At 48.1% G+C, this 26,761-nt stretch overlaps 2 protein-coding genes across 2 annotated transcripts in view; one reads left to right on the top strand and one right to left on the bottom strand.

Moving 5' to 3' along the window:
• The window catches only part of pitpnc1b (phosphatidylinositol transfer protein cytoplasmic 1b), an 11,863-nt gene extending 7,437 nt beyond the window's left edge, over positions 1-4,426 (top strand). Inside the window, exons 7-10 of the mRNA XM_062539435.1 lie at positions 476-631; positions 1,239-1,302; positions 1,627-1,716; positions 3,526-4,426. Of these exons, the coding sequence (XP_062395419.1) occupies positions 476-631; positions 1,239-1,302; positions 1,627-1,716; positions 3,526-3,734 (519 nt within the window). The 3' untranslated portion in view covers positions 3,735-4,426. The remainder of the gene's footprint in view (positions 1-475; positions 632-1,238; positions 1,303-1,626; positions 1,717-3,525) is intronic.
• Positions 4,427-14,351: 9,925 nt separating this feature from the next.
• On the bottom strand, positions 14,352-26,548 carry si:dkeyp-69b9.3 (myocardin). Its single transcript, XM_062539789.1, has 15 exons — positions 26,258-26,548; positions 25,049-25,233; positions 21,701-21,757; positions 21,528-21,583; positions 21,308-21,374; positions 20,679-20,804; positions 19,626-19,822; positions 19,320-19,460; positions 18,762-19,075; positions 18,365-18,506; positions 17,686-18,168; positions 15,739-15,837; positions 15,308-15,445; positions 14,964-15,018; positions 14,352-14,779 (listed from the first exon to the last, which is right to left on the bottom strand). Exons 2-15 carry the CDS (start codon positions 25,101-25,103, stop codon positions 14,352-14,354), a joined length of 2,358 nt encoding a protein of 785 aa, XP_062395773.1. The 5' UTR covers positions 25,104-25,233; positions 26,258-26,548.
• Positions 26,549-26,761: the final 213 nt, after the last annotated feature.

The following is a 26,761-nucleotide window of genomic DNA, read 5'->3' on the forward strand; positions in this document are numbered from 1 at the left end:
AATAATACAGAGTGTATTCTCAGTAAACATCAGTTTGGTCTGGCCCTCCCTGCTCAACACACACACACATAACATGCACACGCACAGGCGCACACTTCAACAACACACCTATCACTTGAAAATATATAGTATAGTGGAAAACATCCGTTCACATTCATGCACATGCACACACTAACAAACCCATTTGCCCACACAGCACATATACAGTACACACACACACACACACACACACACACACACACACACACACACACACACACACACACACACACACACACACACACACACACACACACACACACACACACACACACACACACACACACACACACACACACACACACACACACACACACACACACACACACACACACACACACACACATACACAGAGGGGGAGAGGCTCCCCATCCAGGGCCACCTCTGGTGTGGTGCTCACTCAGCAGGTAATCTGTAAGTGCTTAACCCCCGGCAGGACCTGAGCTGCTGGGAGTCGGCGAGGACGGGGCGCGGCCCCCTGGTGGCCGGCTGGCGGAACAGCAGCCAGCCCATCATGTGCTCCTACAAGAAGGTGCACTGCAGCTTCGAGGTCTACGGCTTTCAGACGCGCACCGAGGAATTCATCCACAAGGTACGAAGAGAACAACAGCGCTCCCCCTCCCTCCCTTCCTACCTCCCTACCTCCCACGGCATCCCTTAGCCACATTAATTTAGCGCGCGCAGTGAAATGAGCGGGGAACCCAATGAAGGCAGTTCATATGGAGATGTGAAGCTTGAAAGGTGTTCTTGGACAGCCGCAGCAATCACCTTACAGTAGCCCATTATGCGTTCCACTAAGGCATTAAGGCCCATAATAGCGTTCGTTTCAAAATCTCATCACCCCTTTGCCTATTACCTCTTTAAAAACTCCAGTGGTGAAGGAATAAGATGAAGGTTGTGGTCAAATTTCCATTTCCTGTCCAAATGGGAAACTGTCAGTAAAAAGGAGCGAGGAAAAGTCCTCAGTGACATTAAAGCCATTTCATTATTCCCTCAGCAAAATGTCATTTCACTCTACATAATATCATAAAGTAGAAGCACATGCACATTAAATCTATTACACTCCCAAGTAAACTCATACCCTGACCTACAGCAGAACAAGGCAAAGTCATGTTGTTCTCCGATTGTGCTGCTGTTGCATCATGTCGCGTTGTGTTGTGTGTAACGGAACTTGACGTGCTGTGATATGTTCTTCACAGGCCATCCGGGACATCCTGCTTGTGGGACACAGACAGGCGGTCGCCTGGTTGGATGAGTGGCATGGTAATTATCGCCCGTCATGTCAGCCCCATTACATTACAAACGATATTGGTCAACCCCATGCAAATTACCATATAAGGTCCACTGGCTGACAGCCGTTAGAAGAGCACACGCCGTAAAAATAAAGGCAAGGTGCACCGCTGCTGTTGACATGCTAGAGACAACGGCCATGTTGGAGACGGTGATGATAGCAGACGTGTCTTCATGCCAAAGCTGGTTTAGTCAATGATATGGTATGTCAGACGTGCGACTCGCCTGTGTCTGTGACATGTCTGTGCCTGTGCTGTGTCGGTGACATGTCTGTGCCTGTGCTTGTGCCCCACCCAGGGATGAGTCTGGAGAGCGTGCGCGAGTACGAGAGAGACCTCCAGGAGGAGACCAACAACAAACTCAAAAGCACAGACAACAACCATAAAGGTACCGTTAGAACGCAAATGGCTTGTAATCACGCCATCAGGGAGAAAGGCTGAGGGATGTGAGTGTGTCTGTGTGTGTGAGAGAGAGAGAGAGAGAGAGAGAGAGTGAGTGGGGCTGGGGTGATAGAGTAGATGAGAGAGAGAGGGCTGAGAAAGAATGATGAGAGAGAAGAACAGAGAGAGGGGGTGAGGGAGAGCGGTGGAGAGACCTGCACACTGCTCTGCTCTGCTCTGCTGTGGTGTGCTGTGGAGTGGAGTGGGGTGGTGTGGTGTAAATGCCACTGCGTCAGTGGGGATGAATAGTGTCATGCAGCTCCCCTCCTGAACTCAGCCCCATCATCACATCTGCATCGTAAATAGCCAGCCATGCAGCACGCACTGCAAATGTCACTCTGTGGGAGCTGCATGGGCACATGTTTAGGGATGGATGTATGCATGAGTGTGTGTGTGTGTGTGGGGGGGGGGGTGTTGGTGTGTGTGTGTGTGTGTGTGTGTGCATTAGTGTCCATATATGTAAAAAGGAGAGAAAAGGGGATAGAGGAGGAAAAAGCGAGTGATTGAGCATGTAAGTGTATGTTGTGTGCGTTGTGTTGCCATAGAAATGTACAGTATATAAGAGCGTTGGAGCTGCAGGAGGCTTTATTACAATACAGTCTCACACGCACGGCGTTCAGCCACGTCTAGTGCACGTGAGGCGGCACTGATGGGCTCTCTGTCTCCAGCAGCCAGCCCTTGCACTCATGCTCTCTCCATTGGATAGCAGCAGTCCTACAGTAGCAACCAAATGGGTAAAGTGGAGAAAAAAAAAACAAGTTGAAGTGAGAGGGGAGCAGAAAGATTACACGCTTGAGAGGCCGGAGGTGGGGTGGCTGGTGTTCTAACCTTGCCAGTCCTGAGATGCACGTGGGCCTAAATGTGTGTGTGTGTGTGTGTGTGTGTGTGTGTGTGTGTGTGTGAGTGTGTGTTTGTGCTGCACCGTGCTGCTTGTCTAGCGTTAGCTGCAGAGGCAGCGTATGCATCTGAATGGGAGAGAGAGAGAGAGAGAGAGAGAGAGAGAGAGAGAGAGAGAGAGAGAGAGAGAGAGAGAGAGAGAGAGAGAGAGAGAGAGAGAGAGAACCGTGCCAAAAGAACTGACGGCTCTTTGACCGCTCGCCGTGTTCTACGCTGCCGCTCCTCCGGGCTTCGCACTGCCCTCCGATGGCGGCCGGCCGGTACTGCGCCGGCATTGTAAATATCCCTGTCAGCGTCCACAATATGGCCAGCAGCAGCCTGCCACTTTCCCCTCATGATGGGGACCATCACTCTGTAATAGACCTGCAGTCATTGCTCATCCCCCGGCAGTGCGTGTCGCCACTGCCACTCACAGGCAGGACGGCGCTACTGCACGATGGCTCTCCGTGGCACAGACACACACTGCCCAACGGAACGTCAGGATGCAAACAGGAGCAGCTGTTCCGCCGGCATTAGTTAACGTCCATGCAAACAAGTGCGTATATGTGCAAACATGAAAACACCCCAAAAAACAAATGAGGCTCTTGAGTTGGCGAGGGGGAGCGCTTTTGTGTTTGTCATGTAATGCACTATTCATGGGGAGATTATTTTGTCTGTGATGATGAGTCTAAAATTGGTTGTAATCTCTCTCCCTCCCAGGCATATGTATACACACGCTGTTTCTCTCTCCTGTGCTTTTTCCCTGTCATATTCATATACTCACTAGAAACACACACACACACACACACACACACACACACAGTGCTCTCATCTCCTCATTCTCTCTCTCTCTCTCTCCTTTTCTCTCTCTGTCTCTTAGATGCTGCCCCTCGTCCCGCCTTCTCTCGCTCCATCTCGGTCACAGACGAGTGCTCTTTGAAGAAGATGGGGGTGAGGCCTGCAGCCATCCCCAACCCTGCCACCTCCTCCTCCTCCTCCTCCTCCTCTGCCAGCGCCTCCACCAAGTCCTCCTCCTGCTCATCGATGGGGGTGTTGAACAAAGTGAGGCTGAATTCCACGCCAGAGTAACCGCACTCTCCCCAACACCCCACCCCTTCTCACCAGGGTACTTTGGACTCAGGCTCCATAGACTGGCTTCACCCAAAGCCACCCCCACATCAAACAAGCCACTATAATGTGCCTTCCATCCCCAACCCCAACCATGTCTACTACACACAACTGTGCCTACACCTGTGTGCCTTCCATGTCTACTACACACGACTGTGCCTACACCTGTGTGCCTTCTGCCACAAATCCAAATACGACTCAAGATGGTGGGCATTCAGAGGAGTCACGTGGTTGACATTTTTTTAGTTCTTTTTTTACTCTACTCATTTAGATCAAACCAATGGACAGAAGATGTGTGACGTGTGCAATCAGGTGTAAGGAAGAAGTTGTATAGATCAAGCTGTTTTTCGAATGGCAATACCATACGTTCCGTTTAGCTATGGAGTGAGACTGTCGAAGCATTGTATTGGCTTCACAATCTTCAGAAGCTAAAGGGGCCAATGGGTTAAGTGTGGTTCACCTTTAGCCATGTCAACATTTTGACACTGCCTGTTTAATCACGTGTGACCTTACCCCAGTAAATCAATTGTAATCGAAGTGCAAAATAGCCGTGATCAAACAGTGTGATGAGGAGAGAGTGAACGTTACATTGGACACAAGTGTATATATATTTTGTCATTTGCATCTGCACAATAAATCCCCCTCGAGCTGGAGGAATGTCTTTGGCAGATGTGTTTTTTCCCCTCTCTCCCAAGTGTGCTTCTCAGCTCTTTAAATGACTGGATCCTCTCTGCCGCCAGAGCAGCAGACTGATCACTGCAGAGGTGAGCTATTCATCAGGAAATTGGGTTAGCGCCTCAGTCTTTAGGCAACAAAGGGGGAAATTTGACGTCCGCGCGCCGCACATCTCCCCCTGAGCACCGGCGCACTGGAGAGGGAGAGATGATTAAAAGGAATTGAGATGGAAAAGTTGGAGAACATTGGAGGAAACAAATCGACAGACACACACACGGGGGAAAGAGAGAGCAAGAGCGAGAGAGAGAGAGAGAGAGACGAATCCTCTTTTGCTGTCATCGGCTATTCTTCCAGCGCGTGTAATTTGCGCCGAGGCGTGCTCTCCTTCCTCCGCTCCTCCGCCACATTCATCTGATGTTGGTGCTTCTCTTTAGGATAAAGGCATGCAGAGAGAGAGAGAGAGAGAGAAAGAGAGAGAGAGAGAGAGAGAGAGAGAGAGAGGAGCTTTGCCACACTTAAAAAAGAGGCTAGCTGAAGCACTGCAAGGGTCTGCAGAGAACCTCAAGCTTTTGACTCTCACTTCCAATAATGATGATGGTGCGCCCGGCCCCTTTATCCCTCCGCCCGGCCCTGCTGCTGGTCTCCCATCATGCCCCTCTCCAGAGAGCGCTTCTGAAGCACTGCTTATGCAGTTCATTACAGCAGTGCGGCGTCCCAATGATCCTACAGAAGCATTTGATCAGGATTTTTTCAAATGACTATTGCGCTAATAGAGTTGTATAAGGAGAGTTATTGTCTTCATCACCCTCTTTTAACCCTGTGCTTTCCCATCTCCTCATTCCCTTGTTCCTGGTGGCCATCTTTAAGTCTTTTGTGGCGTTAGAGGGATTTAGCCCAGTCTTTTTGTCTTTTTCAAAAAAGGCACCATTTGGTCCCGATGCACTGCAGCACCTTGGAGAGAGAGGGGAGATCTGCAGAGGCCTTTCAGAGGACTTCTACGTTTGTCCAACACATTAACCCCCTGATATATGAGCTCAACCAATAGATCAATAGCCCTTCTAGCAGGCACACAGAACCTGGCAGGCATTGATCAACGGCCCCATGATGTAAACGTCTCATTTCAATTCCATATCCATGTCTCTCCCACAGAAGGGGGGCCATTAGGTCCTTCACAGATAATATCCCACAGTTGTGCCAAGACTTACAAGTGCCTGTGGTCCATTTTAGGCTGTAATTTCCTACACGCTCAGCTGCCAAAGGCGATTGATCCTGTCCAAGGATCTGGGCCTGGTGCTTCATATTACTGAGCTTAATCCCCAGGAAGCACTGCAGTGCCGTTCCTGATGAAGACACACAACTTTGTTTTTTTTTGTGTGTGTTGTTTTTTTTTCTTGAAAATTATGGGACAGTAAAAAAGGCAGTTCGAGGGTAATTTATGAGGAGTAATTATGTATCTCTTACACGCATGCACACACCCGCCCACACACACACACACACACACACACAAACACACACACACACAGAGAGTACACACATTCTTTTTCTCTCCCTCTCTCTCTCTCTCCCTGAGGGAGTAGTGTATGAATGTTTGGAAGGCATTCATTGAAATTCACGCCCTAAATATCCTAATCAGCACGCCCATGAAGATCCCAACTTTAATTGGCCCATCCTGCCCATTAATTTGGGCAGCAGAGCTGCAGTGCAATGCGGCATATGCTCTTTAATGGAACAGAATGGAGCCTAATAGAAGAGCCATTATTGATCCACAAAGGTGAAATTACATTCCTCAGTTGCTCGGAGACAATTATGGCATACATCATAACGCAAACAGATAAGCATTGGGGGAAACACGTGTGAGACAATATAGTAACAGGTCATATTGGATGAGCCTATCCTCCCACCACCAACATAAACAGAAGAACCCCCCCCCCCCCATCCAATATGAATGGAATCACAATGAGAGAAACTGGGGGGGGGAGAGAAGGAGAAAATCAGCATAGAGGAAGAAATCTAATGAACATCTTGAATGTGTCTCTCTCGTTTGCGTTTTTTTGTAAGGCGCCCGTGAACATTTCTATTAAAACATGCATCAGATAGCTGGAGGTGAATCTTCATTCTCTCCCACCAGCCTCCCCTCTCCTCCCCTCCCCTCCCTCCCCCTCACTTCCACTCTTTCCCCATCCTCATCTCATCTCACGCCTTCTACCCACACACCCATCACTGTTCCATCTCTTTGTTATTATTTGCATACGCCGCGCGCCGATGAAATCATATCTCGGGCGCCCGCGCATGATCGTTTGTAAAACGTGACGGCGCAGAGGTGCGCTGACCCGAGGACCCATGCCGAGATGGATGGACGGTCAGAGCCGCGCCGGGGCTGATGGATAGCGAGCGACACCGGCAGGAGATAAGGCCCGGCAGCGTCCAGTCCTCCGCCGCGCTCCTCCGCTGCCCTTTCCCCTGCTCTCCTCCGCCAGCCCCTCCATGTAGATGAGTGCTGCTGTAGCGCTCACTGGCTACAGGGGCTGGGGGGGCTGGGGGGGGCTTTTCCCCCCCTCCCTGGTGGACTCCATATTGCATGGAGCGCCATCCGGTCCAGCTGGAGGACGAGTGCAGCGCTCCCCACTGCCCTCCCAGCCCCCCAGAGCTTTTTAATGAATATTAATGGCAGGCTATTGTGGAAAAGGGGGACTGTAGTCTTCCTTACAGATCTTCAGTCATGACTGTACATGGCCTTAGGCACTCACTCCACCATCCTGTGCATACTAAAGAGGAGGATGTATTTACGGAGGCTCCAGCATTTTTTTCCCCTTGCCGTGTCTGTTTTAAATAAAAACCCTCTGCGACAAAAAAAATGCAGGCCTACTTAGTCCAAATGGCATCACACCACGCACGCACACACACACACACACACATACACCTCAGCAAACAAAATAACCCTATTTATGCCTAAAAGATACATGAAAACACGGCAAGGCAAGGTCGACGAGATATCCTTGCCATATCACTCTGACCTGATATAAAGTACATTTTTAACTGTCACCAGAGGAAATTGAGTGAGACCGCGGTTACGGTACATATGGCACCAGTGCCGGGTCAAAGCCGTGTGGAAAAAAGGGGATTTGACATGCGAAGGAATTAGGGAACGATTGGTACCACTCCTCAGACTGACGGCGGCTTTTCCACACAGCTGACTTCCTGCTCCCGTGCCATCAATCAAGGGGGACTGGGCGGAAAGAGCTAGCGCCTGGCACCCCCCCGTCAGTCTCTGTCAGTCAGCGGCATTTTACAGGCCAGTGGAGATGCGACACGCGCGGGCACGGCCAGCTGAAGTCCTCTCCCTTCACAGTCGTGCGGCAAAGGAGGGGAGGGGAGGGAGGGGTGAGGAGGGGATATTAGACGGGATGTTGGCTAGCACCGGAACTGTCACTGGCATTAGCGGGCCCGGGCGGAAGAGCGGATGAATGGATGGCTTTCGATTCATTCCTAAGACAAAGGTTCCTGAGAGTGCAAATAGCCAGGTGTGCATTTCAGCAGATTTATTTCAGCGCCTGATGGGGCTGGGATGGGCTACGGGTAGGAGGGGGGGGCTAGGGGGGGTGGCCACTTCCACACATCAAGCGCCCAATCTCTCACTCCCTGGCAAATTAGAACCCATCTGATTCAGCGAATTAAGCTCTCCACTGGGCCATCTGATAGGTAGCATCAGGTGTGCTGGATCTCGGCAGTGCCGGGCCGGTGGGATCCCAGCTGCGCGGCTCGAGATCTGGCCACCGCTTCCTGACGCGCGGCACAGAGGCGCCCGCCGGCCCTGGCACACACTCACCGGGCACACACACACACGCCGGGCACACACACACGCCGGGCCCTTGAGCAGCAGCAGCAGCAGCAGCAGGGAGGACGTGCTGGCTGCTCTCAGACGCGCCATGCCGCGCTCCCCCTCGCCACAGCCAAGTCTCCCAGGCCCACATCAGCATATGATTGAGTGAACATGGCTCTGCAGGCCCCCACACACACACACATGGCTCTGCAGGCCCACACACACACACACACACACACACACACACACACACATACTGTAGAGAGACGCACACATACACACTCACTCACACCCACACACAGACACATATATACTGTACACATGTATACGTACACACACACACACACACACAGAGAGGGAGAGAGAGAGAGAGAGAGAGAGAGAGAGAGAGAGAGAGAGAGAGCAAAACTGTACAAACTCCTGACAGGCTGATCCGGCGGCCCTGAGGGGCAGCTCTTACATGCCCGTGGCTCTGTGTTAGCGCGTGGCTACTCAGATAAGGCGAATCCCCTCGGACCAGGCTGGCACACACTGACCTTGCGTGCGCTGGGAATTAGGGGCCAGTCCAACATTCATATGCATGAACGCCAGAGCCGCATCTCCTTCCCCACTCTCCCCAGCCGAAGGCCAACAGTTAGAGCAAATATCAAAGGCCCCGTATATATTACCATTATTATTATCAAAGAAAATATCATTATTATCTAGGAGAGATAGCAGGGGGAAGAGAGAGCATGAGGGAGCGAAAGAAAGATACTACGTCCATGATAATAGGAGGGAGGGAGGGAGAGATTGAGAAAAAAAGAAGAATAGAGAGAATGTGAAGAGACAAAGAGAGAGAAAGGCATGCAGCTGATGCTTATGGTAGCCTCTGGAGAGCACTTGCGGTGCATCTTGAGCATCTCGCGTGTGCATGCTGCAGTAATTAGCGCTGTTCCGTGGGCAGATCTCTATCTGGAGCATGCAGTGGATGAAGCCATCACCGTCACTCAGCCTTCCCCAGCCAGCACGCCTCACAGGCCCCCTCTCCATGGGCTTCCCTCTCTCTCTTCTCTCTCTCTCTCTCTTTCTCTCTCTCCTCTCACTTTCTCTCTCTCTCTCTCACTCTCTCTCTCGCTTCTCTCTCTCTCTTATCTCTCTCAAACCCATCCTCCTCCTTCTCCTTAGCATTCCCATGCTCTGTCCATCCATCAAGATCTGATCCAGGCAGCACAATGCATCCCAGTACTTTTACGGGCTGTTTTGAAGATGAGCTAAAACTTGTCCAGGCCCCAACTGGCCCAAACAGGCTGGACTTGTGCTAAACACACCTGAACTGCGGTAAACAGCACTAATTTGACCTTCAGTGGCTAAGCGTGTTGACATATGCATGGTGATTATGAGGGTCGTTATGTAATCATTTTCATCTGGGTCATTTGGCTGCCATGACTCCACCTGCTCAGACAGGCACCCAGCAGAGAGAACAGATAGCGCAATGTGTCTCTACTCGAGCAGCACTGATCCCAGGCCTGGGTGTGTGTGTGGGGGGGGGGGTCTGAGGGTGGGCTGGAGAAATAGACAGACACACAGTGAATACGAGAGAGAGAGAGAGAGAGAGAGAACACCACCACAGAGGGACAGAAAAGAGAGATAGAGGAGAGGTCATTCTCTCACCTTCGTCCCTCTGGCTTCCCTGCTGCATCTCGGCTGCATCCCGGCTTTCTGGAGATGTGCCTCTGAGCCAATCAGCTGTGCACAACAACACAGAGGAAGGGGAGGGGAGTCCTTGACTACAGGTCTACACACACACACACACACACACACACACACACACACCACTGGCACCATCCATCACACAAAACCACACACCTCAAAAACAGCTTGGCCTTCATTTATAAATGGCAAGAAGAAAAAGGTCATTTTGAACGTCTAACACATGTGATACATTGATTCAGATTTTTCTTTTGGACACGATTGGAAAAATAGTTCTTCAGAGAACCATCGTGCGATTGATCAGCTGACTTCAACATGACCTGTCTTGAAATAATCAATGAAATGACACGTCACTCACGTTGATTGATGCACCTATGTAAACTTCTCCAATGAACACCTGATTGATTACGTTTTTAAATATATATATATATGTATCCATATATAGCTGTCTGTTAAGGGCTGGCTGTGTTATCCCACCCCCTACAGCAGTGTGACAGATCGATCTGATCAGCTGATGTGTCATCATGCCTCTACATTTGGACAGATATTCTCAGACTGGACGTCACAATGTATAGAGGTGGGACAAGACTTCAATTTACTTTGATGTGACGTATTCATTAAGTACAATAGCTAGCCTACTAAAAATGCAGTGAGAAGAACCCGCTTGGGAAGACATAGGCTAATGGCAAACATAGCTTATAAGGTAGCCTGGTGTGTAGAGGATTGGTTTAGATAGCCTTCTTCCTAGATATGGTTGATCAAAATATTTGAGGGCATGGGGTTGCAACTTGACAACACACCCTGACCAAACCAATAATTATAAAGAACGTTTGTTTGGTCAGAGCAGGTCTGTGAAAGCAATTTTCCTACAATTCCTACAGGTAAGCGACCCTTGGTGATTTAAACCCTCTCTGAGCACATTCTGGTCATTTTACCACATGGCGATATTGACGTTTGCAAGTTTAGATCGGCTAAATCCGTCGTGTGTGCAGTGGCACTGAAGCCAAAGCAATTAAGCTCCCCTCAGTTTAGCTACCCAGGGGGCCAGAACCCAGAGTCATACAACTCTGCTATGAACCGTGGAAATCGAATGAACCTGACCTTCTGCCGGCGATCAAAGCACGAACACGTCTCAGCAATCCCCCGCAGAGCGAGGGAGAGAGAGAGAGGCGAGAGCAACACTGTGTCGTCCAGCCGTTGGGCTGCTTTACATATGAAATGTAGCTTACCTTTTCGCTCTTAATTTCCATGAAATCGTGGGAGAATGGGGTTTCAGAAGGAAGACGAGGGAACAGCAAGATCCGCGGGACAGCAGAAGTCATTATATGGAAACTCATTAAATGCTGTTCACCCATGTCGAGTGCAGGATCTAGGCCCAGGAAAACGCAACTAACCCCTGAACAGAGGAATATTTGATGAGATTCACGTTGTTAGATGGTTACCAAAGTTTCTTTTTCTTTTTTTCACCCAGGAATTTTAGTTATCTTACTACCTTTTCATATTCTACTGGCCTCCTAGGAATGTTTTATCTTCTGAGGACCAATGTTCAACAAATTACGTTGGCCCAATGTTTTTTCAAGGCATAGAAGTCTGTAGGCTATGGCTTTTTAGTCTGGCAGAGTGAAACAAAGAATGATGAGAAATCTCTTAGATCATCTTAAGCGCTGTAGAATAATCTACAGCTGAGGCATACAAGCCTGCAAACATTTTAAGGCCGTTGCGGACTCAAGCGACCTAAACTCAGGGGGCGGGGATGAATTATGAAGACATATGTAAACAGTATTTATTACACTGATTTAATATTTAACATGCCAGTGAGCGTACATTTTTCAAAGAGTGCTGTGTAAAAAATTGAGGGCAATATATCATTAATGGGGTATCACTTGTACCCAGTAACAAAAGCTCTATTTAAACAGTCAGTATAGAATTGTGTTGTTTCTCCAGGCTATACTACAGAGGTGAACATGTGATCATCTGCTCCTGTGAACATACAAACATATAATTGCTTCTTTGAGCATGGTTTTCTAGCAATAATGAGCAAATTCATTGCAATCCGCGGTATTAAATTATTCATTTATGTGATACATTTGATGCGGCATAGCTATATAAATATGGATACATATTGGATAATGTATGTATACAAAATATATGTCAAACTGCAAGTGTGACTATGGAATAGCTGTGAAATGCAATATGTACTGATTGTTTTGTGAACTCATTGAAGCATCTGAAATGTAAACTCAAAACATTTTTTTTGAACTGATATGCATGATATACCGGTATATTATAACATATCACATCAGAGTGTTTGGGAAAAATCAATTAAGACTTTAATTTGTTTTGGAAACATACAATTTCAACAGGAGATTAGTCCAATGCTTGAATAAATTACTTAATAAATAGTCCAATGGGTAAATTGAAAACACTTGGAAGTATACCTTTTTTTCTTGGATTTTTCAGAGCAGTCAGCTTTTAAAGAGCGAAACATTTAATAAATACGGACACTTAGATTCTCCAGTGTCTCATTGCATTCTAAGTGAGGACAACATTTCTGATTATCAGACATATTATCCCTATTAGCACTGAATTAAATCACAACAATTGAACTCACAATTGCTGCGCTACAAAACATAAATTAACGATGAGGAAGGCGTTCTCCCTCTCTGATAACCACTTTGGACATTCGGACAAATACAACCTACTATGTGGTTTTGCCCAGTGGATGTGCCCTTCACATATTAGCGTATTGCACGTGTAAGCATTGTGTTGTCCCGGCTACTTTAGGGACAAAGGCATTAAAGGCATAAGCAGTCATTCAGAGAGGATCGTGACATTTGTGCGGTCCCATCACAGAGTAATCAAGTTTGGCAGAGGATGTCTCCCCAAATAAGGCCGTGTCTTTGTTTGTTGTGTCTAGCTCAGACATTCTGTAAACAGAGTCATACAGCCCTATTGTTGGCGGCAGAGTTTGCACTTCCCATACAGCCTGAGGGAGGACAAATTCAACACAGACACAGGAACCTGAATGTCTGATTAAAGAAACATCAGACAGTCAAGCACAACTGTGAGTTGTTTATGTTAGCGTTAACCATTAGCGGTGTTCAGTGCTGTGCTACCCCTTGGTGGTACAGGAGCTAAGTATTATACTTCAATTTGTCCATCTGCTCCAGGGGAGCACCTCTGCCCATACAGTTTCTTGGTTCAGGAGGACATCTCCAGTCGCAGTTAAATAACAGTTTTGTGAGGAAAAAGACAGTGTGCTGTTCCCAAGGCCCAGTTGATCATAAGCCTTTCACTGAGCACCTGGGGAGTATGCATCACTGCCAGTGTCTCACAGTACCTGACTAAGACCATACAATAGGAAACATGGAAAGAAAAACATACTCTCTTTTGAACTGATCAAATGTACATGCTAACGGCTATTCACAGACGTGGTACACTTCCACAGACAAGTGCATTTGGGTGCGCAGGCACCTATGGATACAGTGTGAGGAAAATGCATGCGCAGTATGGTGAACATTATTTGACTGAACACACTAATGCACATACACTGACACACACTCAGTTACACACATTTAAACACACACACACACACACACACACACACACACACACATACACAGGAGCAGCTCAATGTAGCACACACACACAGGGAGCGCTTCTGCTTCCCTGCCAGAACACACAGTGTGTAGAAAGCATCTGCTGGCACAGCCTCCTGCCTCCTGCCGACTGCCGACTGTTCGTCTGGCACTCGGGCGACGAGGCTGTCCGCAGGCAACCCGCATATTTTTCTTTTTTGTTTAATTTGTCTTTTTTTCATTGTCTTTTTTTTTCATTTTGTTTTGTATTACAACATACATTTTAAAGTGTTTGAATTCCAGGCACATCACAAATGCGCTTGTACTCTATATACAGAATGTGTATGCTTGTGTGATTCTGTCTTTGTACGAGTCACCAAAGCAGCTCTCTCTCTCTCTCTCTCTCTCTCTTTCTTTCTTTCTTTCTTTCTGTTTTGTCACTCACTCTACCTCTCAGCAGTGTCTGTCTCTCGACATTGCGTGGAGCACAGGCCTGCTGTCAATGCCTCTCTATAATGATCTGTTTGGTCACATCAGTTGACAGTAATGGATGCATGGGTGGGCAGAAGAATGCTGGGATGGAGGGGTGCATCCGTGGAACAATGTGTGCTTTCACCTGTCGCACGGGGCTCTGACACGCAGGTGACGCCCAAGCACACAGCCAGTTACATACACACTCACTCACACAGGGACGCAGCAAGACAGACAAACGCACACACACACATACAGTACATACATACACACACACACACACAGAGATACATACATACACACACATATACATACGCCCAAACACAGAGAGGCTATACACCTCCTTCACCACTGCTCCACCATGAGATCCAGGACCCGGTTTACGTTCAAATCTGAATCGAGGCCGAAGTCCGTCTCGCGGAACGGAGCCTGGGGAGGGGTGAGAGGTCGGAAGCCAGACGTCAGCGACTCCAGCCAGTCGGCGGGGTCAAAGGTGGCGACCTCACGCCTCTTCCTGGAGTTGGTGCTGGGGGGCGGCGTGGTGCAGATGGGGGGAGGTGGGGGGGGTGGGGGCGCGGGCGCCTGGAGCAGGGTGCTGGACGGAGACGGGGGCAGCTCCAGCAGGAGGGAGGAGCAGAGAGGGGACGACAGGAAGTTGTCATCCCTACACTGGCCCTGAGCAGCCTGTGATTGGTCAGAAGGCGGCGGCAGTGGGGAGGATCTGGCGAGGACGTTGACAGGTGATTGGATCTCAGCAACAGGGGAGGCATCACCTGAGAACAGCATTAGGAGGACCTTATAAAGTGGTAAGGCTGATGCCAAGAAAGAATTATTGATTCATTCTGCACTTTTATTTATCAGGGAACATTAGCGCAATGAGTAATGACATTTTTCAAACAGATGACAGTTTATGCATGTGAACAAAAATGCACTGCCAAACCCATATGTAAAGCTTACCTGAATGACCAATGGTCCCTTCCAGAATATCATCAATGGACTGACTAGGGTCCATCTATCATAGGGAAGACAAACACAAAATGGACCATGACATACCAAAATAAATAGTGTGAGCCTCTTACATAGAATAATGTTACACACAATTTTATGCTTTATGCATTACAACTCCTGGAAACCCTCAGGATAGATGTTACGCATAAAATGTCTGCATACACTCTCACAACCTCATGGCAGTACTGCTTCTGTACTGTACTGCTTCAAAAAGTGATTTGTTTTCACTTCTGCTCTAATACACGCATGTCTGATTGGACTTAGGGGACAGTGTGGGTCACATCAACACCTACTTGCACTCTTTGGATGGCCTCCTGAAGCTCCTCCTCCAGACTTCGAACACTGGATGAACTCTGCACCGGGCTCGCCGTGATTTGCCGTGGCAGTTCAAAATCTTGACCTATCACATCGCACGGCTGGCTGCAGAACACCTATTTGTAGGCCATTAAGCACGAGACGCAGAGGTTAATCTCTGTCAACCGCAGCCCGAGCACCACTCCAATTTTCAAACCTTCAATTTTGACGCTTGAGAGACAATCTCCCAGAGAGACCTCAAGAAATTAAGCGTGAAACCTCTAAAGCCCTTCATCAAACATATTGGCCTCTCATTTCCCCCCCACATTTTTAATCTTTGCAATCAGCTCAAGGTGAAGATATTAATTCTGCCATTTTCCGGTGCAGATAGCGGAGCGCTAGATTGAGTGCGGTAGACTTGCTGGCGTACCTGAGGGAACAGGGCTTCCGCCGGCCCCTCCTGATCGGCTCTACCGCGACTGCATCCGGGCTCCTGTTGCAGGAACGGATGGAGGGAAGCTCCACAGGCCTGGAAGAGAGAGAGAGAGAGAGAGATGATTTCCTCAGCTGATTAGGGTTCCATTTTATTGATTAATTTGCTCATTTCATTGACTCAATGGTGATGAGCCCAAGAAAAGTAAATATTTATTTATATCTTTTCCAATCAGCCCTACAAGATGTGATATTCAGTCAATTCTATTGAAGGGTTTACAAACAAGATTGACTTGGATGTCACCAATAATTGCCCAAGTTCACACACACATGAAAATCAGTATTTCAAAAACATGCTGCATGTATTTTGATTGCGCAACGTCCACATGTGTGGACAGTAACTTTAACTCTGTTTTCTACTTATTTATCATGTTGATATACACCAATCCACTTCAGGGCAGTTTTAGTAGGTCCTTGGCAATATATTAACAATATGTATCATCTTATATTTGGAATATTGACTGCTTGATGACATCATCAATTCAACATGAGTGACAGTAATAGCCATATGCTGAATGCTCCAGGCATATCTGTAAAAAGCTAGTACTCAAGAAGGCAAAATCATGTAAAAAAAAATATTATGCTGTACAGGAGAGTGTGTTGAACAACTCTATGTTTTCAGAAATTAAATCGGATGTAAAATGGAGTTTGTAGACCCTAAAAAGCAACTGTCCACGTATGTGGACGTTGCGCAACAGAGGAGTTAAATGGCCAAAAATTAGATTTTGTAACTAGGACTTTTCTTTTTTTTTTTTTTTCAAATATGATTTTAATTGCTTTAAATTACAAAGAAACTAACATTTGGTAAACATATCTATAAATAATGACCTAATTACATGTGGTAATGCCAAGGTGGTATGGTAATATGGGGGTAATAGAGGGTTGGGTGGGTAGTAGAGGGGTGGGTATGAGAGTACTGGAGGTGTGGGTGGATTAGTAGTAGAGGGGTGGGTAGTATGGATGTAGTAGAGGGGTGGTTGGGTAGTGGTGGTAGTAGAGGTGGGTAATATGGGGGTAGTAGAGGGGTGGGTGAGGGTCGGTGAGCAATAATGGGGGTAGTAGAGGGGTTGGGCGGGTAGTATGGAGGTAGTAGAGAGGTGGGTGGGTAGTATGGGGGTAGTAGAGGGCTGGGTGGGTAGTATGGAGGAAGTAGAGGGCCATAGTTTCCACATTTTCTGTCATTACATTTTATCCTTTTTTACCCCTTTGTTGCGCACTGTCCACATACGTGGACAATAACATAACTTCTATATAAAAGCATATTTTTAAAAAATTCCAACTGATTTTCAATATTGGGCTCATATAGAGTACTAAAATCAATACTAAAAAAATCTAGACACTTTTTTTCATAATGCGTGCATGAAAGGGTTAACAGTTACTTTGTTTCTCCTCAATATTATTATCTTTTGAAGTTTCCGATGTGCAAAAGTAAACATAAAATAGTGCCTTGTGTAAGGAACAGCACAAAATGAGGTATCCTGAAATGGGACTGCAGTGACACTTAATGGCCATTCATTTATGGAGGTTCTGTGCATGTGAATCAGGCCATAGTCTTAGGCCTTTTTATTTTAGGTTAATGAACAAATTCACCCTGGCAGCCCTAACATACACTAATCACAAAAAGTTAGGGATAAATGGAGGGTGAAATTTATGGAAAATATAAAAAGTTCAAGCTACTGGTATTATAACATGAACATAGGGCATTTAAGTAGATGCATGCAATGGCGATTTCCTCATCTCAAACGATTTATTGAAACAGACGCCAACAAATTTCACTCTAAAGCCGAATATCCCTGGCTTTTTGTGAGTAGTGTATATATGTAGTCATGTGGAGATATGTGTTGCTGTGTGGAGGAGATGGTTCCATCAGCAGTCCTCCTCTCACCTCGCTGCTGAGCTCTCGCAGTCTATCCCTGGGCCGGTTCCTCATCCTCTCCCTCATCTTCAGCTCCACGCTCAGCTCCTCCGCCGCCTGCTCTGACCTCCAGGGGGCAGCGCCGGACAGCGGGGAGGACGCCTGCAGGCCGGGGCTGGAGCTGGGGCCCGAGGGGGGCGTGCCGGAGGCCAGGAAGCCCACGGTGGACAGGCCAGAGTCGGGCAGGCTGGCCACCACGCCTGGGGCCTGGATGTAGACGTGCCCAGGGTTGGCCGGAGGCGGCTCAGGGGTGGGGTTGGCGGGGCTGCTGCTGCTGCTGCTGCTACTGTTGCTGTTGCCAGAGTCCAGGGTGGGGGTGAGCTGACGGAGGGGGGCAGGTGGGGGGCGGGGGGGCACGGGCGGCTGGTAGTGGCGCAGGCGCTCGAGCAGGGCAGGCTTGGTGCCGGACACGGGCAGGCCACGCTTACGCAGTTGCTGCCGCAGCTCAGATACCTGAGAGAGAGAGAGAGAAAGGCGAGAGAGGAGAGAAGAGAAAGGAGAGAAAGGGAGAGAGGGAAAGACAGAGAAACAGGGCGGGGAGAATGAGAATGTTTTCATCTTCAACTCAAACAAGAGGCCCAGAAGAAGCCGCTGGCTCCTGGCTGGAAAGATATCAAAGGTACAGAGTAGAGAGCTGAAAGGGCCTCACCGTGAGGTCATCCAGATTGGGAGGGAGCCGCTCAGGCTTCTGAGGGGGACTCGTGTCCACGGGCACTGAGCTCTTCGGCGGGGAAGCAGAGGGCTGAGTCTGCTGTGGAGCGCCAGAGAGCCTCACCAGCTGGCTGTCGCCACTGAGAGAGGGAAAGAGAGAGAAAGGGAAAGAGAGAGAGAGAGAAAGAGAGAGAGGGATCAAAGATAAAGGGCAACAACTTTAAAAGCTGCACAGACATCAAATGAATGTTTTCCCCTTGTGATCAAAACAGAGCTGCAAACAGAAATTGTGTCATAAACGTAAGCCTCGTGGAGCTTGATTTACAGTAAGTTAGGTGAGAGCAGACGAGGCTTCAACACGTTTCGCACGTGTTTTGTTTTTTTTTCCAAGTTACCTGGTTGCCACGGTGAGCCGCTGCTGCTGGTTGAGAATCTGGAGCTGGAGGAACACCTGCTGTTGCTGCAGGAGGCGCGAGTAGGCGGGGTCGATGGGCTGGGCGGCGGCAGCAGCAGCCGCGCTCTTCTGGGCGGAGTTACTGGACGAGCTGCTGCCCGCCCCTCCCCGCTGGTCTGGGGGAATGTACTGGTGGTACTTCAGCTCCCTCATCTTGGGCTTGGAGTCGCGGGGCTTCCGTGGCCGAGGGGGTCTGGCGGAGGCGAGGGACGCGCCCGGCGTGGAATGAGCAGGGGGGACGAGCTGGGAGGCTGTCTGAGGGAGAGGAGAGACGTGGGCGAGGAAGAGTGAGAGAGAGAGACGGAGAGGGAAAACAGCAGCCAATTAACTTTAATTTATGCAGCCGAATGGATTTGGGCATTTGGATTGGATTTGAGTGTGCTTTGAGATGTGTGTGTGTGTGTGTGTGTGGTGTGTATGTATGTAATGATGTATTTGGTAGTGTGTTTGTATGTGCATTGTGACTGTGTGCGTGTGTGTTTGTGATGTTTAAACATACCTTTGGCAGCAATGGTGTGGTCTGAGAGGTCATATATATTCCCTTCGATCTCCCGGTCGTTGCCATGGAGTTTGTCTCACCCACAGTCATGGTCATTGGCTGGTTGATGCTCTCGGTTGCCGGGAGCAACGCCAAGCTGCACTGCAAAAAGAATTTCAAAGAGAGTCTTAAAACACACAAACCAAGTGGGCGCTCTGATATGCATTCGGTGAATGTACTGCCAAGTAATTATGAAAGAAAAAAAGCATTTGAATGCGTGTCACCACATCCATTATGTAAACAAATTGACAAATGGCCGTCCTCTACCTGACTTGGGCTGTGGTTCAGGGGCGTGTTCACAGGCGAAAGGTCACCCAGTGACTGATCACTGGTCAGCCCCGGCGACAGCGAGAACGCGGGGGATTGGTGCATCCCGAGTTGCTCAGGAGACGAGGAAGTGGAGGAGCAGGAGCAGGAGATGTCATCTTCGAAGACATCCGAGGCCACGGGGAAGGAGCCTGGAGCTACGCAGGGGGGACAGATGGCTCATCAATCACATGGGTCAGTACCAGCCCACTGTATCATGCACAAGATGGAGCAGGAGGTGGCTCGAGTAACTGCTGGCTCTGAGGACAAGCTGGGTCAACTGAAGTTCAATATATCTGTTCAATGGTATTTCTGGCTTGGGCGCATTGATAGCACTGATAGCGTGTAAAGGTATGTGGTCGTTAAAGCTGTAGGCTGGGGAGGGGACTAGCCTTGATGAGGAAACCTGTCCTGGGCTCATGAGGATGAGCTGGACGTTTCTCCACTGGGTGATGCTGAAACTGCATGGTGCATGCTATCACATGGTAGGCCAGTGCTCTGAAGTTCATCCCATGACCCTAAAGTTATTGTCTTTCAAGGTGGGTTACAGTATAGGCTATTGGCTGTTTATTGCAATGGTTAGATTTGTAGAGTGAACAGGTGTTGGGTGTGGCATTGTTGTGTTGTGTTGTGATGGATTGTGCTGCATTCCGTTGTGTTGTGTTGTTGTGTTGTGTTGCATTCCATTGTGTTGTGCTGTGTGGTGTAGTGGGGATGTGGGGATGGGAGTGTCGTTGTGTTGTGCTGTGTGCTGTGTGGTGTAGTGGGGATGTGTGGATGCGAGTGTCGTTGTGTTGTGCTGTGTGCTGTCTGGTGTAGTGGGGATGTGTGGATGCGAGTGTCGTTGTGTTGTGCTGTGTGCTGTCTGGTGTAGTGGGGATGTGTGGATGGGAGTGTCATTGTGTTGTGCTGTGTGCTGTGTGGTGTAGTGGGGATGTGTGGATGGGAGTGTCATTGTGTTGTGCTGTGTGCTGTCTGGTGTAGTGGGGATGTGTGGATGCGAGTGGCGCTCACTGTTCTCCAGGGGCAGGATGTTCTTGTTGCGGAGCTCCAGGGGGCTGTGGCGAAGATGAATCTTCTCAGTCAGGTCATCAGCCAGCCGCGCCCTCTTGTGCCTCTGAGCCCCGCCGACACCCCGGTCTGTAGGGAGAAGCACGTGATGGAGGACAGGGATTAGACGAGTGGGAAATGGAGGGAGGAGAGAGAGAAGTGAAATGAAATGAAATAATTGTGTCATTGCTGGAAAGGACTGAAAATGTAAAGCCTACTTTTGAAAATGTTTCTCTGTTTTGTGCTATAGAGTCATTATGAAAGCTTTGCTCAAAAGTAGTATCTTTTCATGTACATTGTTGTTGCTTCAGACATGAATGCAGAACAGAAGGTATAGTACAGAGGGATTCACACACTCCAAACATTTGACACACACTCATATTGTTCCAGGTTATGGGCTGTGTGTCAAAAGAGACTTTGTTGGGAGGTTGATGGGTGAGAAGTTAACATGGTATATAAAATATCTGAGGGAAAGGCCATTTGTCACGGTTAAATGCCAGTTGGTGGTATTTGAAAATAGCAGACTGTCAGGGAAGAAGACACATGGATGCTGGGTATAACTGGAGGCTCCCTGCTCCAGGGTGAAGCATCACCTTGTGCAGTTTCTGCAGTATGACCACTAGGGGGCATCTTCTGAGTGGCGCCATCATCTGTTTGACGCTGAATCAGGAAACAGCAGGTCAAACGTACAATAGCAGCAAGTCTCTCATCTCAGGCATATACCCATACCACACACACACACACACACACACACACACTTGCTAAAGAATCTTAAGGAATCACGCTCGTCCATTCATTGATTGGCATACGTACCACAGCTTCACTTGCATCCTTCACCCCTGGCTTAGGTGGGCAAGAGCCTTTCAGTGCTAAAGAATGAAATGGACAAATGTCAGTTCATGAGCCACGACCATATGGTGTAGTTTTATCCTTATAACAAATGAGTGAATGAATGAATGAATACTAGTGCTGTTATTTCCACACACCAGAATCAGCGTTGATCTCATTTTGCTGTCTTCGATTCTGAATTCTCAACTGCAAAACTGAAAAGCACAAGAACAGGACTGTAAGCTCCCCCAGATTAGTTGAACCTAGCCCATAAATATTCAGTGCAAATCACATGAGATGTCAGTGACATTCGGACGCCTTCTCTGGCATACGATCTGATTCCGTGTTGCGTCAGCCGTATCAAGGATTTCAATGGGGCGCCTCCCCATACATTCATGCAACAGTGGAGATGTACCAGCAGACATGCAGATATTTGCACGGTCATACGTGCACAGTCCCCAAACACTCATTCGCTCCCTCCCTCTCTCCCTCCCTCCCTTCCCTGTGACAGCCAGAAGAATTCCCTGGCGTCAGGTGGAACCATCGCAGCCACTGTAAGGTATCAGGGCTGGACCCGCCCTGCTCCTCACTGCTGAGTTTTGAGATCTGAGCGCGAGGGGGAGAGAGGAGACGCAGGGGGGAGGGAAGAGGGAGGGGGGGGGTAACTATTTATCCATCAGTATGTCTATTTTTGTCATCTTCCATCCCCCCTCCAGCTGTCCCACTCTCTCTTTCCCTCTCTCGAGCTCCCCCCCACCCCCACCACCACACACACACACACACACACACACACACACACTCACACTGCTTCTCTGTCAAGCCTGCTAAGTAAATTCTTCCTCCCTTTCTCTCTATCAGCTGATCTCAGCCAGGAAAAGGGAACATCTTGCCCCAAGTGCAGCCGGCAGTGGAGCCGGCGCCCGTTGCCAGCTGCCGCGCTAAACGGACTCCTCCAGGTGCAGATAAGCAGTCTGGCTGTCTGATAGGCCTTTCCTTCAAATGAGTCAAAGAGCCCTTCTCCAAAGTGACAGTAAGCCCTGCTGCAGTCTGATGAAGTCACATGTTCAGGTCCAGAGCTGTGTAGTCCTGGCATTATTTATTGTTAACTTATGGCCCGACAATTTTCACTGGTTTGAGAGTTCTTATAGAGCTTTCTCTGGCAAGGAGACCATTTTGCTTTCTTTTCTTAGAAAATGGGGGAAAAGGTTGCCAATGTGCCAGTCTGACAAAGCAATGAAATGAAAAGAATGATGAAATGTTAATGTAAAGAACACATTTGCGAAAAATCACCCAATTTGTCACTGTTATTTAATGTGTACTTCACTTATACCCAATTTGAGTTCCTTGTTTCAGTTATATGCCAGAAATCTCCTGTCATCACTATGAGTTGAACACCTAGGCCTAATGAAAGCCAATGCTGTGTCACCTTTCATTAGGAAGAGAATATGCAATCATTTCAACACAGGTTATCTTCCCTTTCCACAAAGAAAATGGGGAAAGACGCAAAACTCACTGCAGAGAAAATTGACTTGGGAAAAATGTGATGGGATTTGTTTTGGGGCTTTTAAGCTTCGAGAAGGAAATGTTTCCTCACATGCACTCTCACAAATCGCAACCAGGGTAGTTAGCCAATATGGCTTTAATATGACTTGTCGTCTGATGTGGGGTTTTTTTGCAGGCAAATGATGAGTTGTGATCTCATTATCCACTATAATTACCCCCCTGTCCTACCTACAGGATTCTAAAAGGATTAACAGCAGCCGATTCCTGCCTCAGCCACATTATCAGTCTCTTAAGGGAGATAAACAGCATGGCGTACCAAAAAAAAAAAAAGAAAAGATGTTCAAAGCCGGGAAGAGCGAGCGGTAGCGTTAGTACTTAGGCTTCGCTGAACGCCACAGAGCGAATAACATCAGCTTGGTCATTCCGCTCCACTCTACATTCCACAGGGGACTAAACAGCGACAATCTGCTTAGCCACAGGTGCAGCCCAAATGACCTCCAGAGCCCCAGTGATAATTCACGCGAATTCAATATGAAGTCGGACGTTTTTGTGTTGGACACTCTGGCTTCCAGAAGGCTCTTATCATTTTAATGAGGGAACATGACAGAGCAGGGGCCGGGCCAGAGGAAAGGTCGCCATGCTGGCAAGAGTGAGGCTCTAGAAGCATATCTCACGCACACAAAGCCCCGGCAAAACAACACCAAAAGGGGTCTCTATGGGTCAATGGTCATTACAATGATAAGGCCCCACATAGTGACACAGCACACAACATTCTGAATTTCTAAGTAAACAAATAGAGATTAGTACGTGCTATGGTGTTCATTAGGCTTAAACTATAGAACTGCCCAGATGTATATCCTCAGCTCTTCGTCCAATCACTATCGTCCTGACCGTTAATTATCTTCATCGGCCAAGACCATGGAAGGTCAACACACGAGACTGAGCTCTGTGTGAATGGATGAGGGGTTTGTGCAATGAGCTTTGAATGAGCAACGTGCCAAAAGTGAACCCTGGGCTGGATGCTTGTACGAGGGCCCTAATCAGCGATTTCTTGAGAGGTGTCGAGTAGGGAAGCACAAACTCTGACACGCTTCCAGTGCCGTTGGTAGCCCGCAGAGCCAATCTGTTTAATGTCCAGTTGTCCTTCAGAGGGGGGAGACTGTGCTCCAATGTCATTTACTACCAGCCAGTACAATAGTGAGAATACTCACACACTACAGAACATGAGACTGAATGTGTCTCTCTCATAGGATATGTACCACCATCTAGGCAGTATACACATCAAGGAGTATGTTTTCAATCTATGTAAATTCGTGTTATTTTATGTATAAAAACAACGCTGTCTGTATTGTGGAATAGGCCTCTGAATCAAAACAGTGCAATACAGATTAAAATGCAATGTCATGTAAGTAAAAATTTAGTTAAAAATGGCTTGTGCTCAGCAGACGTTTTATCTACCCTTGTGTACATGGGTTAAATTGTTTTGTTTTGGTTCATTTCAGTTCATTTTATTTTATTCTGCCTCGAGACGTCAACACATTATTACAAAGGCAGAAAATATTGAGGGGAGAGAAATCAACTTTTGATGAGATAATGGGCGCAACGGCAAATCATGATGAGATGGGAAGTATTAAAGTTGAGAACCAAAACCAGTGTAAAATATCAGAGTGTATACACACACTTTATATGACTGCCAGGTCTAAAGCTAATTGAGCCGCTACAGTGGAAAAATACTCTGTCCTTATGAGAACTATACACAATGTCATTTTAGGGCAGTAAAATATTCAAAACAACGGCACTGTATTTCATTTAAATGAGCCATAAAACTGGATCCCTTTCTCCTGCTCTTAGCTCCTGACAACCTCCAGCTCATCAGGGACTCCCATCCAAAATGGCTGCCTTTGGCTGTTTTACAAACACCTCCTCCACCACTACCCACCATCCCCCCACCCCGACTCACACACACACACACACACACGTTCCCGTGACCCTTGGGCGCTTACCTGAGCGGAATTTGTTGCGAATGAGAATTGACCTCTCGGAGGCCAGCAAGGTCATGATGGTGGGATGGAGAGAAAGAGGACAGAGAGAGAGAAAGAAGGGTCAGACAGAAGTGGAGAGGAGGATCCTGGCCTTTTTAAATCTCCCACAGGAAGAACCCAGGAGGAATGGAACTTTGCCTCTGCCTCTGGACAAAAACAACGAGGTGGGAAGAGAGAAAAGTATGAGATTCCTGCTGGTTCAGGACACTAATCATTCTTGTCACCGCAAACGGAAATGAAAGCCTCATGTGAACTACCGAATGAGCTATTGACATGGCTGCAGAGTTCGATTTTCAGCTGAACTCAAGGTAGAGAACATAAAGTTCTCCAAAGATCTATGACTGAGGAGAACAGGGGAACGCTCCGCACCGCAGTCAGCAGAGTGTAAATACTCTTGTCTTTTTTCGGAGAGGGGGAGACAAAGAAAAAAACCCCAGCAAACACGGGTCCAAGTGCATGAGCGCGACTCAGACAAGCCCCAATAACGGATCCAGAAACTCTACGACAGACTTCTCTAATCCCCCAGAGAGCAGCTGGCGCACACACAGAGACAGAGATGCTAAAAACACAGAGACGGATAGAGAGATCAAGGTATAACACAGAGAGAAATACAGAGAGAGAGAGGGAGGGAGGGATTGGAGAGGGAGGGAGAGAGAGGGTGACTGACAGAAACAGAGGCACAGGAGTGTACACTGTACCGAGTCCTATTGCTACCAGTGGCAAAAACAGTGTCATCCAGTGAAAGAGGAGAAAATATATTCAACTGGGCAGATTCACTCTCACACATAAACACAGTTATGGGGAATTTGCATGAGAAAAAAATTATCTGGGCCCCAAACTGACTGATCCGCAGTGTGCGCGCAGAAGATAGAGTTACCAGGGAAAATGGAGGAATAACTTCAGTGATTTACGCTTAATTATTGTACCCAGCTTTCATGAACAACCACTTCATTTCAGCATCGATCAAGATGTCCAGCTGCTCTGCATGCATAAGTAATATCACTGAGTACAAATCGCTGGGCATATCTGTCTGTCCTCCCATATGTCCATGCATGAACACACATACTTCCACTCACAACACACACACTGTATATACATATAGACATACACACAGAGAGAGCTCTGGAACATGGGGAAAGCGTTAGAAAATAAAAGAGAATAGTTACTTACAGAAGGATCCCTTAGGGACGGCAGAGTAAGTTGGAGATTAAACTGGCGAGGGAGAGAGAGACCTGACAGAGGAGGGGGAGAAAACTTCAGTCGGGCGCATTTAATCAGCCAATTTCTCTCGACAGTTTTGCAGAGATATCTATCTGCCTTCCGCGTGTTGCTTTTTTTTTTGCACGCAGAAAAGTTCTCCCTGAACGGTGAATTCGGGAGAAAAGGGGTTCCAGAGTTCCTTCCTCTTTCACCTCTCTCAGTATTCACCCTATCCTTCTCTCTCTCCTCTCTCTCTCTCTCTCTTTCTCTCTCCCTGTCGCGCTCTTGCTCCCCCCTCGTTCCCTCTTACCCCTCAGCCTCCTGGGTCATGCCAACTGTGTGAAGCTGTCAAATCAGTCCCCTGCCCCCCAACCCAACACACACACACACACACACACACACACACAGAGAGAGAGAGACACACACACAGAGACATACACACACGCACACAATCTCCCCCACACTTTCCCTGTA

Source organism: Sardina pilchardus, chromosome 6 (assembly GCF_963854185.1).
Source record: "Sardina pilchardus chromosome 6, fSarPil1.1, whole genome shotgun sequence".
Taxonomy (NCBI): Eukaryota; Metazoa; Chordata; class Actinopteri; order Clupeiformes; family Clupeidae; genus Sardina; species Sardina pilchardus.

What these genes read in the sequence shown, in the direction of transcription:
- si:dkeyp-69b9.3 (XM_062539789.1), bottom strand. Translation starts at nt 25,103, where the DNA reads ATGACCTTGCTGGCCTCCGAGAGGTCAATTCTCATTCGCAACAAATTC. An exon ending in CCAATCTGGATGACCTCACG is followed by an intron (nt 18,169 to 18,364) that starts GTGAGGCCCTTT and finishes TCTCTCTCTCAG; the next exon opens with GTATCTGAGCTGCGGCAGCA. An exon ending in AGGCCATCCAAAGAGTGCAA is followed by an intron (nt 15,019 to 15,307) that starts GTAGGTGTTGAT and finishes TCCCTATGATAG; the next exon opens with ATGGACCCTAGTCAGTCCAT.